We start from the raw sequence: 17,592 nt of genomic DNA, 5'->3' as shown, positions 1-17,592 counted from the left end.
CAGACAGTTTGCGCATTTTACAACGTGAGTCTTCTTAGAGATCCATCTTATTTGCAAACATTCCAGTCCTGCCTGGACAACAAGCTGTCTGCCAAGGGACCACTCACTGGAAGCTCAACCGAGAAATGGAACCAGTTCAGAAACGGAGTGAAGGAAACATCAAAGGCAGTCCTAGGCCCAAAACAACGCAACCACCAGGACTGGTTCCACGAGAACAACACTGCTATTGAAGACCTATTGAGCAAGAAGAACAAAGCCTTTATGGAGTGGCAAAATAACCCAAACTCTGCTCCTAAAAAGGACAGATTCAAGTCTCTCCAAGCCACAGCACAGCATGACATCAGGAAGATGCAAGACTGATGGTGGGAAAAAAAGGCAGAAGAAATCCAGCGGTTTGCTGATATGAAAAACTACAAACAATTTTTCAGTGCCCTCAAGACTGTCTATGGGCCATTAAAACCCACCACCACTCCCTTGCTATCCTCTGACGGTGACACTCTCATAAAAGATAAAAAAGGCATCAACAACAGGTGGAAAGAACACTTCAGTCAGCTTCTCAACCGACCCTCTTCAGTCGACCAAAGCCCCCTTGACCAGATCCCCCAAAACTGCTCCATTGAACAACTTGAAGTCCCTCCTTCAATAGAGGAAGTCCAAAAAGCTATTTAACAAATGAGTGCAGGCAAGGCATCCGGTAAAGACAGGATCCCAACCAAGGTGTACAAGGCCTTAAATGGAAAGGCGCTCCAGGCATTCCACATAGTGCTGACCAGCATATGGGAAGAGGAAGACATGCCCCCAGAACTCAGAGATGCCTCCATCGTAGCCCTATACAAGAACAAAGGCTCACGAGCAGCCTGTGACAACTACAGAGGCACCTCACTACTCTCCACTGCCTGAAAGATCCTCGCCCGTGTTATACTCAACAGACTCCTGTCATCTGTTTCAGAGCAGAACCTGCCTGAATCACAATGTGGCTTCCGACCAGATCGCAGCACCATCGACATGGTCTTCACAGTGAGGCAAATGAAGGAAAAATGCCTTGAGCAGAACCTGAGTCTCTACATTGTCTTCATAGACCTGACAACGGCATTCGACACAGTGAACAGGGACTCATTGTGGGTGATCCTCAGCAAGCTCGGTTGCCCAGCAAAATTCGTCAAACTGATCCAGCTCTTTCATGTCGACATGACAGGGGAAGTCCTATATGGTAAAGAGACTTCCAATCACTTCAACATCTCCAATGGCGTGAAACAAGGCTGTGTCCTTGCTCCGGTGCTATTCAACCTATTTTTCACCCAAGTATTACAACATGCTGTGATGGATCTAGACCTGGGCGTCTACATCAAATACCGACTGGATGGCTCACTATTCGACCTTTGCCACCTGACTGTAAAAACAAAGACAACAGAGAGACTCATTCTGGAAGCTCTCTTCGCAGATGACTGTGCTCTCATGGCCCACCAAGAAAATCATTTTCAAACAATTGTGGACAGGTTCTCTCCTGCAACAAAACTGTTTGGCCTGATTATCAGCCTCAGCAAAACAGAGGTGCTGTTCCAACCTGCACCAGGGAGGCCAACTAACCAGCTGTGCATTACAATCGACAGCACGCAGCTTTCTAACGTCAACACTTTCAAGTACCTGGGCAGCATCATCGCCAACGACGGGTCCCTAGACCATGAGATTAATGCCAGGATCCAAAAGGCCACCAGGCACTCGGGCGGCTGTGCTGCAAAGTCCTCCAACACAGGGGTGTAAGCACTGCGATGAAGCTCAAAGTGTACAACGCAGTGGTCCTCAGCTCGCTCCTGTACGGTTGTGAGACATGGACACTGTACCTGAAGCACATGAAACAGCTGGAGCAATTCCACCAATGCTCCGTCTGGTCAATCGTGAGGATCCGATGGCAGGACCGAATCACCAACCAGGAAGTCCTCGACAGAGCCAACTCCACCAGCATCGAAGTCCTGGTCCTCAAAACCCAGCTACGATGGTCTGGACACGTCATCCGCATGGACCCACAGCGAATACCAAGACAGGTATTCTATGGTGAACTGTCAGCTGGACTCAGGAAACAAGGCCGACCAAAGAAAAGATTCAAGGATCAGCTAAAGTCCAACTTGAAGTGGGCTGGCATTACACCAAAGCAACTAGAACTCTCTGCCTCTGACAGAAGCAGCTGGCAAACCCACATTCACCATGCCACCACCACCTTTGAAGATGAGCGACGTCGACGTCTTGCCACTGCGCGTGAATGCCGACACCAGGCCACAACCGCACCTCCCGTAACAACTGGCGTCCCATGCCCCATGTGCCACAAACTGTGCGCCTCAGCCTTTGGGCTCCAAAGCCACATGAGGGTACACCGTAGATGAAACTGCACAAAGACACTTGTCATTCTCGATCACCGAGAGACTACCACTACTACTGCCATAGGTGACTAAGTGAGACAGCATCAAGAAATCAGTGCCAACCTAGACCCATGACTGAGAACAATTCAAAATATGCAATCTTAATAATACTGAGCTGGAATTGTCACTATTCACAAAGGTGAGCACAATTGTTCTTGCTTCCCTTGGTTGAAACTTGTATTTTTGTCTGTTTTTCCAAGTTACCTCTTGATCATCTTGAATTCCTTTTATAACCTTATTTTCTCCTTATCCTGCTTCTTTCTCTTTTCTATATTTTCATCTTAATTGTTCTGAAAAAAAAAAACCTACTTTCTTTTAAATGCTGTTTTCATGTTGCTTCCCCTCATTTCAATAGTTTACTTTTCTTTTTGCCCAAAGCTATGTTATCCTTATAAAACCCATGTGACATTATAAAGATGACAATGAATTTTGAATTAAAAGATTTAAATCCAAATCCAAATTTTCTGTTCCCTGACTGTGTGACTCTCAGAAAAATCAGGTAATGTTCCTAAGCTTCACTTCCCTTTTTGATAAAATGAGGATATTAATATTTGCAATGGCTCTTGTGAGGATCAAATGAGCTAATATATTTAAAGTGCCTTGTAAACTATAATGTACTACATAAATGAAGCAATAATTAGTAATAGAAGTCATAGTATTAACAGTGATAGGAAAGTGTTTGTCCTATGCCTGGAAACAATTCATTGACAATTGCTTTTAATCCTTGGTGATAGTAAATAGCAAAGTACTATCAGGTCATAATAACTCATGTTTATGTAGTCTTTTGTGGTCATAAAGCACTTTATATACTTTATAATGTTAGAACAAGTTAACCTCTCTTGGCCTGTTTCTTATCTTATAAAATAAGGGGATTGCATTAAATTTTCTCTCATCATTTCCACTTCTAGATATGTGATTTTGTAATGCCATTCTCTCATTTGATTCTCACAATGCAAAATAGGTAATAGAAATAGTACTGACCCCAGCTTTTGGATGAGAAAACTGAGGTTAAAAAGTTAAGGGACTTGCCCAAGGTCATCATTCAAATCCATGTTTCCTGATTCCTAGTCACACCTATCAGGTAACCAATGTATTTCTAAATGCTTAATGTTGAATTCTATTTTTACATTAGCTTTACTTGTTATGTCCATATATAACTGGCATAAAAGCTACTTCTCTATCACTGGTCATGCAAGCATTGCTATTTAAACTCTTGTCATTATTATAACCTGACTTTTTTGCTAAACAGAACAGTGCAAAATAAGCTTTCTCATCAGGAAATTGATTCTTACCTGGACCAGTCCCATCATGACTAATCAGAACTTTCTTCAGTTCTCCAAGAGACACAGACTTAATGACAAAGATGTCCACCTATAAAATGAAAGGATAAACTGAAGGTATATTAAGTATGTATAATGCTTTGCAAGCCTTAAACTGGTCTCTATGTGTCAATTCTTCATTATCTCTGAATGAACATTAACCTAAATAACATTCTTAAATAAATTGTCTGGAAGGGGTTAACAACCAGATAACCTACGGCTAAACTAGACATGAGGGTGTTTTTTCAACAGTTAATATACGTTCCTGTCTCTGAGTCCTGACACTGGTTCTTCTACTTATCGTGTCTGTACTGTAATGAGAAAAGGAAAGAAATGGTTTGCAAAAGGTTGCAGAGAGGAAAGTTTGCAAAGAGGGACCTTGCCACATGCCATGGAACGATATAGGCTCAGTTCTGGAATCTGGGACATGATAAAAGTGGGCACGGAGAGAACTTGAGCCTTTTGGTTTCCTGTTTCTGGAAGAGCTTGAAGATACAACTTCCTGATGCTTGCCTTCTGTGTCAGCAAAATGGGGATTTGGTTTCTTATCCTGTGACAAGGAAATCACTTTAAAAGACTGATATATATATTAATTTAAAGTCGCCAAGGAATTCAGCTATGTAATTCCTTAATGAAAACTCAAGTCAGCAATCAACCTTTTATGGAGTTTAATTACAAACAGGAGGAAGAAAAGTATTAGAGAGAGAGAGAGAGAGAGAGAGAGAAGGGAATAGGGCTTAAATACCCCCTCTGTTTAGGCTGGGCCAAAAGTCCCAAGCCCTTAGATTGCTGAGGCAAAGGAAAGATCAGGCCCTATCACTCACGTGACCAAAATGGAGAAACAGTCTCAGGGGCCTCCACCTCCAGCTTCCTTCAGAGCAAGCTTCTCAGAGCACAACCTCTCAGAGCAAAAACTCTCCAACCACCTCTTAGTCCTCAGACCGTTCAGCAAAAGGTTTCTGTCCTAAAGTAATCTTAGGTAGGGAGGAGAAGGACCCTCCCTACCTAATGTTGGAAATGGGGAAATTTCCAACAATCCCCATAGAGCTGAAGCTACCAGTCCTGGAGTCCAGTTTGAACAAGTCTGTCTACTATTTCATCTACTCGAGAGTCCAGCATCCTGAGAGAGTGTTTCCAGCTGCTCTGAGCACTGTGTCTGGCCAGCCAGTGAAGGAAGACCAGGTCTACAGCCATCTTGGGCCTAACCTGCCAACGTGGGTCCATGAAATAAAGACTGAGCCTACCTGATCTAATGATATACCTTACCAAACTTATCTGGGAGGATTTTAGTCAGGTAGTAAGATAGCTGGGGAAAATCTTAGACAGTCAGAGTAGTGAATTAGGCAGCCAGAAAACCAGAAGATAGCCTTTTGCAGGAGTCTTACTTAGAAGGGGGTTTGGGTTAGCTAGAAAATTTAGATTTAGGTCATCCTATTCCCTAATCCTCCCATCCAGCTTACCGAGATTCAAATAAAACCCTGTCTTTGTTTTTTAACTGGTCTAAGAGTCAGATAGATAAACTGGGCCTGTGGAGGAGGCCTGCAAGGCCTCTCTTCACTCTGGGTTATCAAGAGCCACCAAACCTTGATATCTCACCTCGACCAAACTACCATCAAGACTATCTACCTTATTTCAGTATCCCTGGGTAAGTATTTTAACCTCTTTGGGGTTCATTTTCCTAATATCTCTCCTCTCTAGGATTTCATGGCACTGCCCTTTCTCTCCAGTGATTCTATAGACCTGACAGTTCCTTCTAAATTTTGTCATCCAGGTCATATCATCCCTAACTCTGGGTAATAATCAACAAGGTTCTGCGTTAGAGCACCTTCTCTTTTTCCTCTGTTCTATCTCATCTAGTGTTCTCATCAGTTGCCTTGGGTTCAATTATTTCTCTATAGAGGATTCTCAGATCCATGTATCCCAGCATTATCCTCTTTCTTGAGGTCCAGTCTGATATCAAGAATCGCCTTTTGGTCACCTTGAATTTTATATCCAATAGGCATTTGAGACTCAACATGATTAAAATATAACTCATTGTTTTTCAAGAAAAACCCTTCCATCTTCCAATCTTTATTATTACTATGGAGAGCATCAGAAGCCTCCATGGTCTCTATCTTGCTTTCTTATTCAAGCATTTGTACTCATTTACACCATATGTCCAATATTTTGCCGATTCTTGTTATTTCTACCATCATCGTATCTCCTGTGTCCTGTGTCTCTACTCACACAACTGCTCTCAGCTACTGCAGTAGCCCTCTACATGATCTCTCTGTATCATCACGTCTCATTCCAATTCATCCTCTCCTCAGCTGCCTAAGCAATTTTACTAAAAGGTTCCCTGGCCATGTCACTCCCCTCTTCAATCAACATTGTATTGGTAGATATTGCATTTATATATATGCAATATATAATATATACACATAAAATATATATTATATGTGTTACAATATATTCAACATGTAACATATAGACAAATGTGGTATATATTATTTATATATAAATATATGCATTTAACTGTGAGGTAGTTAGGGAGGGTGTTAGCAATTAGAAATATCAGGAAAAATTAGATAATGATACTTGAACTGAAGAAGCAATGGATTTTAAGCAGCAGAGATGTAAAAGTTGTGTATTCCAAGCATCTAGGATAATCACACAGTAATAAATCAACAGATAGTTTGAGAAGAGATCACAAAATCACAGGTTGTAATTCTGCACAGCTGGGTGGCATGGTGGAAAGAATGCTGAGCCTGGAGTCAGGAAGACTCCTCTTCATGAGTTCAAATCTAGTCTCACTTATTCTATATGTTTTATGTATTTAAAAATATTTTAATAAGATGCTCATAGACTTCTCCATACTACCAAAGGGATCTAGGATATAAAATAAGTGTAATAAACCCTGGGCTAGATGATCTCTCAAGACTCCTTTTAGCTCTGAATTCATGTCCCTACTTTTCAGGATAATCCATCACATTTGTGGGCATGTCCAAGTATCAGAAGGGGTAGCTAGGTGGTACAGTGAATAAAATATTGAGCTTGGAGTTGGGAAGGATCATCTACCCAAGTTCAAATCTAGCCTCGGGCATTTACAAGCTGTGTAACCCCGGGCAAATCACTGTTTGCATCAGGTTTTCTTTTTTTTTTTCATCTATAAAATGAGTTGGGGAAGGAGATGGCAAACTGCTTTGGTGTCTTTGCCAAGAAAACACCAAAAAGGGTCTTGAAAATAATTAAACAATGCCACACAGATTCCCAGAGATGGAACTAGGACTAGAATTCATATATTTCAACTCCTAAACCAGAGGCCAATAATATGATAAAATAATTACAATAAATGGCAAAGGTGAGAATTCTTCAATGAACTGTCTGGAAAATAAGTGATATATGAGTTTAATATTGAGAAAAGTGGGATATGTCGCTTCCATCAGGGAATGCATATGAAAAACTGGCATTTGGGAAGGAGCAGAACAGTCAAGATTATGGTAAGAAAGCATTATTTCTTTACCTGTCCTTGTTGAAACTTGACTTGGTTATTCATAGACTTATGAAGCCTTCGTTTCCCAGAATCTCCCCTGGTTCCAATAAGGTTGATTAACACATTAGAGTCAGTTTCAGCACCCAGCTTTGATCCAGTGTAGACATGAATCTCATAAATCACCACTAAAAATGTCAGAAGTATACACTATTATTTTACTAATTTCTACTTTCTTCTCCTTTTAAACCTACTTAAAACTCACTTTGAAAGGAATTAGAAAATGCTTTCACTTTCTATAAGGTGCTGAAAGGTCTTTGGACCCAAAGCTTTTTTTTTTTTCTAACCCAATTCAGAGTCTCCCAGCTGTTCCTGAAACTCCTGCTTCAAAATAATTATTGCTAGCAATTATGCTCTCTCAATAACCACTACACTTTTTCCAGTTATTAGAGGGAGTTATATTAAAAAATTCTCTCTTAATTAGATGAAAGTGGCAATTTTTCCCCCTGAAGTTTGGCTGTTCTAATCACAGCTGGTCATTCATGCTGCTACTTCATGGAGATTACTATTCCAATAATGGGGATTTTTAATAGCCCTTGAGAGAGAAGAAAAATACAGAGATCCTGAAAAGCTGCAAATTTAAATACAATCTTTAAAAAAGAGTCTAGAGGGGAACCAGCAGATTATAACTCAGGAAATTTGACCCTAGGTTTAGGGCAATTTCCAAGATGTTAATAAAAAGGCATTAATTAGGAATGAGGTTATCCTTACTAATACTGCTAAAAATGAATAATATCTTGGACAGAGAGAGTATCTTTGAATACAAAGGCTTCTGAACTCTTTATAACTCATTCTACTCATCATTGTGCAAATGCATTCATAGAAATTCCCATTAACATTTTCCAAAGTACTGAGACATAAAAATGCAAGAAGTGGGAAAACAATGTAAGTGAGGAACATTTTCCTGTGTTACCATCAGGCACGACCTTTAAAAAGACAAATCTGCTTATGCAGGGAAATGTTACAAAACAGAACCAAAAAAGTTTTATCACACGGCATAATTTCAAAGCTTTGAGAATTTTTAATTTTTAGTGATTTGGGTCCTCAGTACATTGGTGATCATGACCTTTTATAGTTTGTTCAATTGTCTTTGAGAGCAGGTATCATCACTCTATGGCTAACCTCATTATTAGTCTCTCCCAAAAGATCCCAGGAGATCCTCTGAAAATAGAATGATTAGTATACTGAATGTTTATGAGAAGCCATTGGTAGATCCCTCCCAGGACTTGTACTTCAATGACACAGACTTTCAGAACTCATTGTCTTCTCCAAAACATTATAAGAAATGGGAGATGAGTAGATAAAGATAATTCCATATTCTAAAATACTCCATAATAAAATGAAATGGAGTTGTTATGATTATGATGTTGATTATGGAAGGAAACCTACTCCCACATGGCAGTAGAACACCTGAGGTAGCAAAGTGGTAGGGGATGTAAAGAGAGAATAACCCCAGCCCTTGTCTCTCCTAGATCTACTTTCTAGGTCAGTTGTTTTTTCAGTAAGTTATTTCATGTTTTCCTCTGTTTTTTCATTCCTTTAATTCTACTTTATTGTTTCTTTATTTCTCATGAAATCATTAGTATCTAGATGATGAATGCTGATTTTTAAGACCTGATCTTTCTGTCAGTATTTTGTTCTCCTTTTTCAATTAGCCCATCTCTTCTTGCATCACTTTCAGTCCTCCTTGCATCACTTTCATTTCTCTTACACACTTTCCCTCTACCTCTATTAATTAACTTTTGAAGTCTTTTTTGAGCTCTTCCAGAATCTGTGTCAAATTCACATTTTTCCTTTGGACTCTGCATGTATTTGCTTTGCTCTCACAACCTTCTTCTGTGTTTATACCTTGCTCTTTGTCTTCATAAAGGAAAAGAATTTTTTAAAGCCAGGGATTGACCAGATGGAAAAGGAAATACAAAAACTCAAGGAAGAAAACAACTTCTAAGAATAATAATTCGACAAATAGAAGTTAATGAACCCTTAAGACATTAGAAAACAATAAGAAAAAATCAAAAAGGATGAAAAAATAAAAAAAATTGAAAATCCCAAAACCATGTACAAAAAAGTCTAGACACAATATTGTAAGACATCATCAGGGGAAATTGCCTTGTTATCATCAAAGAAAAAGAGAAAATAAAAATTTAGAAAATCCACTGATTACCTATTGAAAAAGAACCTAAAATAAAATATCCCAGGACCTTTATCAACAAGTTCCTTGCAGGTCAAGGAAAAAGTAATACAAATATACATAAGGAATGAATTAAAATGTTTTGCAGGTATAATCAGGATTACATAGGACTTAACAGCTTCTACTTTAAAGAACTGAAAGCTATGAAATAGAATATTCTGAAAGGCAAAAGATCTAGGACTAGCACCAAGAATTATATACCAAGGAAAAACTGAGCATAACACTAGAGGGGGAAAAGTTGACATTCAAAGAAATAAATGAAGATCAAATTTTCTTAACCAAAAAAAAAAGCTTAAAAAGAAAATCCAATGAGCAAAATTGACATGCAAGGTATGTGTAAAAGGGTAAAGTGAAAGCTTAAGGATTTCAATAAGGTTCAACTGAGTACATTCATATTTGAGAAGGTGGTAATTGAAAGAATTAAGATACCAATGATACTTGAGATACTCAATGAACTTAAAGTATTCAGGACACCTAACATGCCTAAGATACTTAAGAAATTCACTTTTTAAAAAATCAAGAGATGGGAAAGAAAAAAACAAGATGAAAAAAGGGGAAGACTGAAGAGAATATACTCTCTCTAATGGAGAGGTGCATACTCTTATATGGAAAAGAAGATGGGAGAGAGGCTTTCCTCAGAATCAACTTAAAGTGTGAAAAACACATACACTAAGTCAGTTAGAGAAATCTACATTACCCAAAAAGGAAGTAGGAAGGTAAGAGACATGAGAGAAGGGGAGGATGGACATAAAGAAGGACAAATTGGGAGAGGCAATTGCTCAAAACAAAACAAAGAAAGTCAAAAAGGAGAAAGAAAGAAGACTAATGAAGGGGAAAGTAAGATGAAGGGAAACATAATTAGTAATCATAATTATGAACGTGAATGGTAGTAAATCATCCAGAGAAGAGAAAAGGATACCAGAGTGGATTAAAAATTAGAATCCTATAATATGTTGTTTACAAGAAGAAACATATTTAAGGCAGGGAGACAAACAGAGAGTTAAAATGTGGAGCTGGAGTAGGATCTACTCTGTCTCAACTAAAGTTAAAAACAAAAGCAAGGGTAACAATCATAATCTCAGACAAAGCAAAAGTAAAACTCAATCTAATCAAAAGAGAGAAGGAAGGTAATTACATCTTGATAAAAGGCACCATAGATAATGAAACAATATCAATACTAAATATTTACATACCAAATAGCATACCATCCTTATTTCTAAAGGAAAAGATACGAGTTACAGGAGGAAATATATAGTAAATTTTTACTATAATAGGACCTCAAACTTCTCTCAGAAATAGATAAATCTAGCCAAAAAATAAACAAGGAAAAAGTTCAAGATATAAATAGAACTTTAGAAATGTTTGAGATGATAGCCCCCTAGACAAAACTAATTTGGAAAAAGAAAAGACAGACATGTATTTTCACAGCAGTACATGGCATCTTCACAAAAAAATTAGCCATATAATAGGATATAAAAACCTCATAACCAAATGTAAAAGAGCAAGAATATTAAATTCATCCCTTTCCAACTAAAATGCAATAAAAGTTGCATTCAATAAAGAGCAGCAGAAAGACCAAACATTATTGAAAACTAAATGATTCGTCCTAAAGAACAATTAGGTAAAAGAACAAATAATAGGAACAATCAAGGATTTTATTTTTTTTAATGACAATGAGGAGACAACATGGGAAAATTTCTGATGGGATGCAGCCAAAGTTACATTTAGAGGAAATCTGTATCTCTAATTGCTTATATCAATAAAATAGAAAAAAAGAAGACCAATGAATTAGGCATAAGTTTTAAAAAATTAGGAAAAAAGAACAAATTAAATACCTCCAATCAAAAAACAAATCAAAAGTTCTGAAAATTAAGGGAGACATTAATAAAACTGAAAGTAAAAAATTATTTAACTAATATTTAAGAAAAAGGAGTGGTTTAAGAAAAATAAAATAGGTAAACCATTCTTTAACTTTAATTTTATAAAATAAAGAACAAATTACTAGTATCAAAAATGAAAAAGGTAAAATCACAACCAATTAGATGGGAAACAACAATTTGGGGGGGGGGGAATTGTTGCAAATATTTCTCAAATATATAGAAAACTGGGTAAAAATTGAAAGAATACAAGCAATACCCAATCAAAAAATGGTCAAAGGATGTGAATAGGCTGTATTCAGAAGAATAAATTAAAGCTATCTATAGTCATATGAAAAGATGCCAAAGATCACTGTTGATTAGGGAAATGCAAATTAAAAGAACTCTGAGATGCCACCTTACATCTATCAGTTTGGCTAATATGACAAAAAGGAAAATGATAAATGTTCAAGAGGATGTGGGAAAATAGGGATGCTAACATATGGTTGGTGGAACTGTGAACTGATACAACCATTCTGGAGAGCAATATGAAACCAATAGGCAATAATACTATTCCTTTGACTAATACTGGATGTGAATCCCAAAGAGATGAGAGATAAGGGGAAAGGACCTCCCTGTTACAAAATATATTTAGCGATTCTTTTCATAGGGACAAAGAATTAGAAGTATTATTCATCAGTTGGGGAATGGATAAACAAGGTGTGGTATATAGTTAGTTATAAAAGAATAGTATTGAGCTATAAGAAATGACTAAATGAGTTCAGGAAAAAACCCGTTAAGATGTAGATGAGCTGATACTAAGTGAAGTAGCAGAACTAGGAGAATAATGAATACAATAACAGAAATATAAAATGATGAACCATGAACACTAAGGTATTATCAGCAAAGCAAGTTTCCAAGATAACCCCAGAGGGAAACGAAAAATGCTATCCACAGCCAAAGAAGGCAATGTTGGAGTCTGACTGCAGATCAAAACCTACCATCTTCTTTTTTATTTCCTTCATGGAATTTGTATTGTATCATGATATGAGCAATATGGAAATAAGTGTTGCATGAAAGAGCTTATATAACTTGTATAACCTATATTAAACTATTTACCACCTTGGGTGAGGGAAAGGAGGGAGAGAGAAAAGCTGAATCCTAAAATGTCAAAAAAAAATTGCCAAAAATTGTTTCTACATTTTACTGAAAAAAAGATAAAATGCTGCTCCTCTTCAGTATCCATCTTCAGTTAACAGACCTTGATTCTCATTTATGTAGCAGTTGAACTGACAGGATTATTACTGTTCATGTCAGGTCAACCTATATCTACTTCAGTTTCCTTCAACATCATGCAACTCCATTAATGATCTCTTTTTCTTCTTCTAGTCAGTGCTAATGATATCTCTCTTAATGGAATATGTGGATGTGATTAAGCATCTTTCCCAAGAGCGTTCTCTTCCTAGCATCCAGGTCTATTCTCTCTAAGAACAACATACCTGTATAATGATCTTTCTTCCTCTCTCCCATTTTTTAAACTTATTTTTTCCAGATTACATGGCAACACAATTTTTACTAATTGTTTTCTGATATTTTGTAATCCATGTTTTCTCCCTCCTTCCAAATCCAACCCCCTCCCCAAAACAGCAGGTAATATGACATAGGTTGTACTTGAGTAATTGTACAATACATATTTCCATGTTCTTTGTGTGATAAAATATATATATACATACATATATTTACATATATATCACTTACATTAGAGAAAATTTCATGGAGAAAATAAAATGAAGAATGTTATGCTTCAATGTATTCAGATTCCATCATTTCTTTTCATGTCTATTTTTCTTTTTATTATATTATTATTACATTATATCTTGATATGAGGATAGATATAGATATGTAAAATAGATGTTATATTTTATCTTTCATCATAAATCCCTTGGAGTTGTCCTGTTCACTTGCATCACATATTATTGCTGTTACCATGTACAATGTACTCCTGATTCTACTCATTTCACTTAGCTTCATTTCAGATAAGAAATATTTCCCTGTTTTTCATGATCATCTTATTGATCATTTCTTATAGCATAATAGTATTTCAATGCAATCATATACCAGTAGTAATCAGATCTACTTAGATAGTATTTTAATTCATAATACTTGTCCCTCCATAACTGAGGCAGATTGTTATGATATGGAAAACTATAAAGAGTATCAATTGGAATGATCACAAGATAACAGTCCTAAGGAAACTCCTCACCTACTCAAGTAGAATTCTACCCAGTGTGTGTTAGGAAACTTTTTCCCTATCTTCTCCTACTTTCCTTTTTGACAAATACAATATTTTCTTTAATTATAATATAAAAACAGGTATGAAAATATTTAATACTTCCACTTCACTAAACATTCCTACTTATAGCTGTATCTTGCATGGATGCTCCTTTCTAATTATTCTGGTCCTATGGAAGGTAAAAACTGAAGTTACTGTTAGGTGTGTTTACAACTGCCACTAGTCACATTCCCTTGTGATTACTGTTAAGATGAAAAAAATTTTTTACAATATATTGCCCTTTCATGGCCTTTATGCATATATTGATGTCAGACATTCTATAGAAATAGCAGTGGCCTTAGAACCAGGAATCTCAGGTTTAAATTATCCTGTTTGTAAAAAGAATTAATCATTCCTAATCTTAGTCAAGCTTCAACTGCTCTACATTTTAGTTTCCTCATTTGGAAAATGTCAGTCAATCAACCAACATTTACTCAGTGCCTACTATGTGCTAAGCATATTAGTATACCCTCCCAAAAAAAAAAAGAAAAAGAAAAAGAAAATATTTCCTAGATTCAAGGACATTTTATTTATTTTTTTATTTTGGGAGGCTGTGTGTGTGTGTGTGTGTGTGTGTGAATAATGAACAACTTTAGCGAAATTGCAGGATATTTAATAAATACATGTATATCATTAACAATTCTATATCCCACCAATGAAACCCACCAGGAAGAGTTTGAAAGAAAAATTCTGTTTAAAATAACTGCAGATAATATAACATATTTGGAAGTCTACCTACCAAGACAAAATCAGGGACTATATCAAACACTTTTCACACAAAGATCTAAACAATTGGCATTATATTAACTGCTCGTGATTAGGTCGAGCAATTAAACTAAAAATGACAATTCTCCCTAATTTTGCCTTACTTATTCAGTGCCATATCAATCAAACTACAAAATAATTATTTTGTAGAGCTTGAAAAATATAATAAAAATCATCTGGAAGAATAAAATGTTACAGATCTCCAGGAAGCCAATGAAAATAAAAATGTAAAAGAAAATGCCTCAGCAATACCAGGTCTCAAACAAACTAGTACTGGCTAAGAAATAGAGTGGTAGATTGATGGGATGGAGCAAATGACTGTAACACTTTAGTATTTGACAAATACAAAGATCCAAGTTTTTGAAGTTAAGAACTCGCCATTTGACAAAATTGTCTGGGAAAACCAAATAGTAGTTTGGAAGAAACTAGGCATAGTTCAACATTTCACAAGGAATACAAAGATGCAGTAAAAATGGATTTAGACATAAAGGTTGTTGCCATAAGTAAATTAAGGGAGCAGAGAAAATTTTGCCTGTTGGATCTATAGATAAAGGAAGAGTTTATGATAACTCAAGCTATTGAAAGGATCATAGAAAGTAAAGAATGATTCTTTTGATTACATGAAATTGAAAGGTTTTTGGACAAAACACTAAAGTAGTTAAAATTTGAAGGAAAGCAGGAAAATGTGGGATTTACATCAGTTTTCTATGATGAAGTAAAAGTAAAAATCAATCCCTAATTGATAGTCAAAGGATTTGAACAGTTTTCAAAAGAAGAAATCAAAGCTATCAATAGCCACATGAAAAAAATGTTCTAAATCACTATTGATTACTGTAAAGTAAATTAAAACAACTCTGAGAAAACATCTCATGTGAATCAGATTAGCCAGCTTAACAGAAAGGGGAAATGACAAATCCTGGAGGGAAAATGAAAGAAGAAGGATACTAATGCACTTTTGGTAGAGTTGTAAATTAGTCCATTCATTCTGGAGAATATTTTGGAACTGCTTCCAAAATGCTTCAAAACTCTTCATGCAATACCACTACTAGGTCTATATCCCAATGAAATTAAAGAAATAAAGGACTCAGTTTTACAAAAATATTTATAGCAGTTCTTTTTGTGATGTAAAGAACTGGAAATCGAGGGGATTCTCATCAATTGGGAATGGTCCAACAAGCTGTGTTATATTATGGTGATGGAATTCTATTGTACTATAAGAAATTATGAGCAAGGTCATTTCAGAAAAACATTGGAAGACTTATATGAACTGATGCAAAATGAAGTGAGGTATATCAGGAGAACATTATATACAGAAACATTCAGATTGTAAAGATGATCAACTGTGAAAGACATAAATCCTGATTAAGACAGTGATCCAAGACCATTCCAAAAGATTCATGATGAAAATATCTATCCATTTCTAGAGTGAAAATTGATGAACTCTGAGCACAGACTGAAGCATGCTTTTATCAATTTCATCATTTTTCTTGGGGGGGGCGTATTCTTTTACAACATGACAAATATGGAAACGTTTTGCATAATTTCATTTGGATAGTTGATACCATATTGCTTGCCTTCCCAACGAGTCAGGGAGTTTCACCACCACCATCATCATCCTCATCAGCATTAATACAACCTATAGTAGGTGATTTGTGGGTTTATTGTTAGAAAAGCACATTGTAAATCTCTCAGTATTATAAAAATATCTTATTTTTCTAATTAGCATATTTGTAATTTGTTTTCTCTCAGGTTTCTAAGAGTTAAGTCTTTTAAGCACGCACTGCTGTGTAATCAAGTTCATATAAACTGCCCAAAGAATTTAGAACTCAAAAGCAGATGGTAAATGAGATACAGCATTAAACATGTGGAGAAATTTCAGTTTCAGACTTCACTTAAGGTTTGTGGGCCAAGACGCTGATTCAGCCTAGCACAATGGTACTCAAGGCCTGGAATTCAATGTATCTCTTTGATAAAATTAATGACCTGCATAGCTTTGCAAAAATAATCAGAATAAACCACTAGCCTCTGCCCAGACCCCTACTCAGTCTGATAATATTCTCACCCCCCCCCAAGCCTTCCCATCAGGTCTCCAAGTTAAATACTAAGGAGATACGCAACATGCTAAAAGGGGGAACTTCAGAGATCATATTCTTTTTTTCAGATCAGGCAATGGCAGTGAGCTCAGAGAGATGCTATTTCAACTGAAACTGATTGTAGGTTACCAGCAGTTATTCCAAAATAGTAATTATTCTTTCACTACTAGGAAACTAGTAAAAGTAAACATTTTGGAACAGATATATCTGTATTATAATAATAGTTTCTTTCACTCCATTTTTTTTCTTGATTTCTAATACTCCCTAACAAAATACTGTGTGCTGTGGCAGAGTGCCTTGGACTGGCATAATTCATCAGGGTCATAATTCTCTCTTCCCCATTGTAATTTACATCCATCCTAGAAAATGGTCCTTTTGGAGATGCCACTGTGGGCTGAAAAGACATCCTGAGTAGTCCAATGGTCAGTTATCTAAATATTCCTTAGGAAAACAAATAGAGAGAGATCAAAAGCAACTTAGTCTTGTCCTGCCAAGATGGCAGATGGTGAATAATCAGTGGAAAGTAGGAAAACTGTGTTAACAAGCCTCATTTGGCAGTGCTATTCTATTGAAGAAAATTTCTCTCTGAACCCACTAGCAATCTATTTATGCCTTTAAATAATGGTGATTGACAAGCTAATTGTTTCTCAAAGAATTTCACCCATTCAAAAGATGACAATGATCTGAGCAATAAAAGGCACAAGAATCAAAGTAATTGACTACTATAATTGAGCTAATACAAAATGTAAGTCTTACTTTCAGAAACATTATTTTTCTTCTCATAAATCAGCTTATTGGAGTCTCTAGTATATTTTTGCTATATTTTTTTCAAGCTAGTAGTCCTAGAATATAAGGAATACAGGTTGGTTGCTCAATGGATAAAGCACTAAGCCTAGAGTCAGGAAGACCTGAGTTCAAATCTGACCTCAGACACTAAATATCTCTGTGACCTTGCAAATTATTCAATCTCTGCTTGCTTGAATCCACTGGAGAAGGAAATGATAAACCATTTCAGTAAATTTGCCAAGAAAGTCCCATATAGGGTCAAGAACAGTTGGATACCACTAAATGACTGAATGACAACAATCCCTAA

The 17,592-nt window shown here is 36.4% G+C and overlaps 1 protein-coding gene across 1 annotated transcript in view; it reads right to left on the bottom strand.

Annotated features, from left to right (window-relative positions):
* Nucleotides 1-17,592, bottom strand: part of RP1 (RP1 axonemal microtubule associated) — a 375,431-nt gene that overhangs the window by 11,388 nt on the left and 346,451 nt on the right. The window contains exons 26-27 of the mRNA XM_007487226.3: nt 7,236-7,390; nt 3,707-3,785 (exon numbers count right to left, since the gene is read on the bottom strand). Coding sequence (XP_007487288.3) covers nt 3,707-3,785; nt 7,236-7,390 — 234 coding nt within the window. The remainder of the gene's footprint in view (nt 1-3,706; nt 3,786-7,235; nt 7,391-17,592) is intronic.

The sequence above is a fragment of the Monodelphis domestica genome, chromosome 3, assembly GCF_027887165.1.
Source record: "Monodelphis domestica isolate mMonDom1 chromosome 3, mMonDom1.pri, whole genome shotgun sequence".
NCBI lineage: Eukaryota > Metazoa > Chordata > Mammalia > Didelphimorphia > Didelphidae > Monodelphis > Monodelphis domestica.
This window is presented reverse-complemented; position numbering and strand designations above follow the sequence as displayed.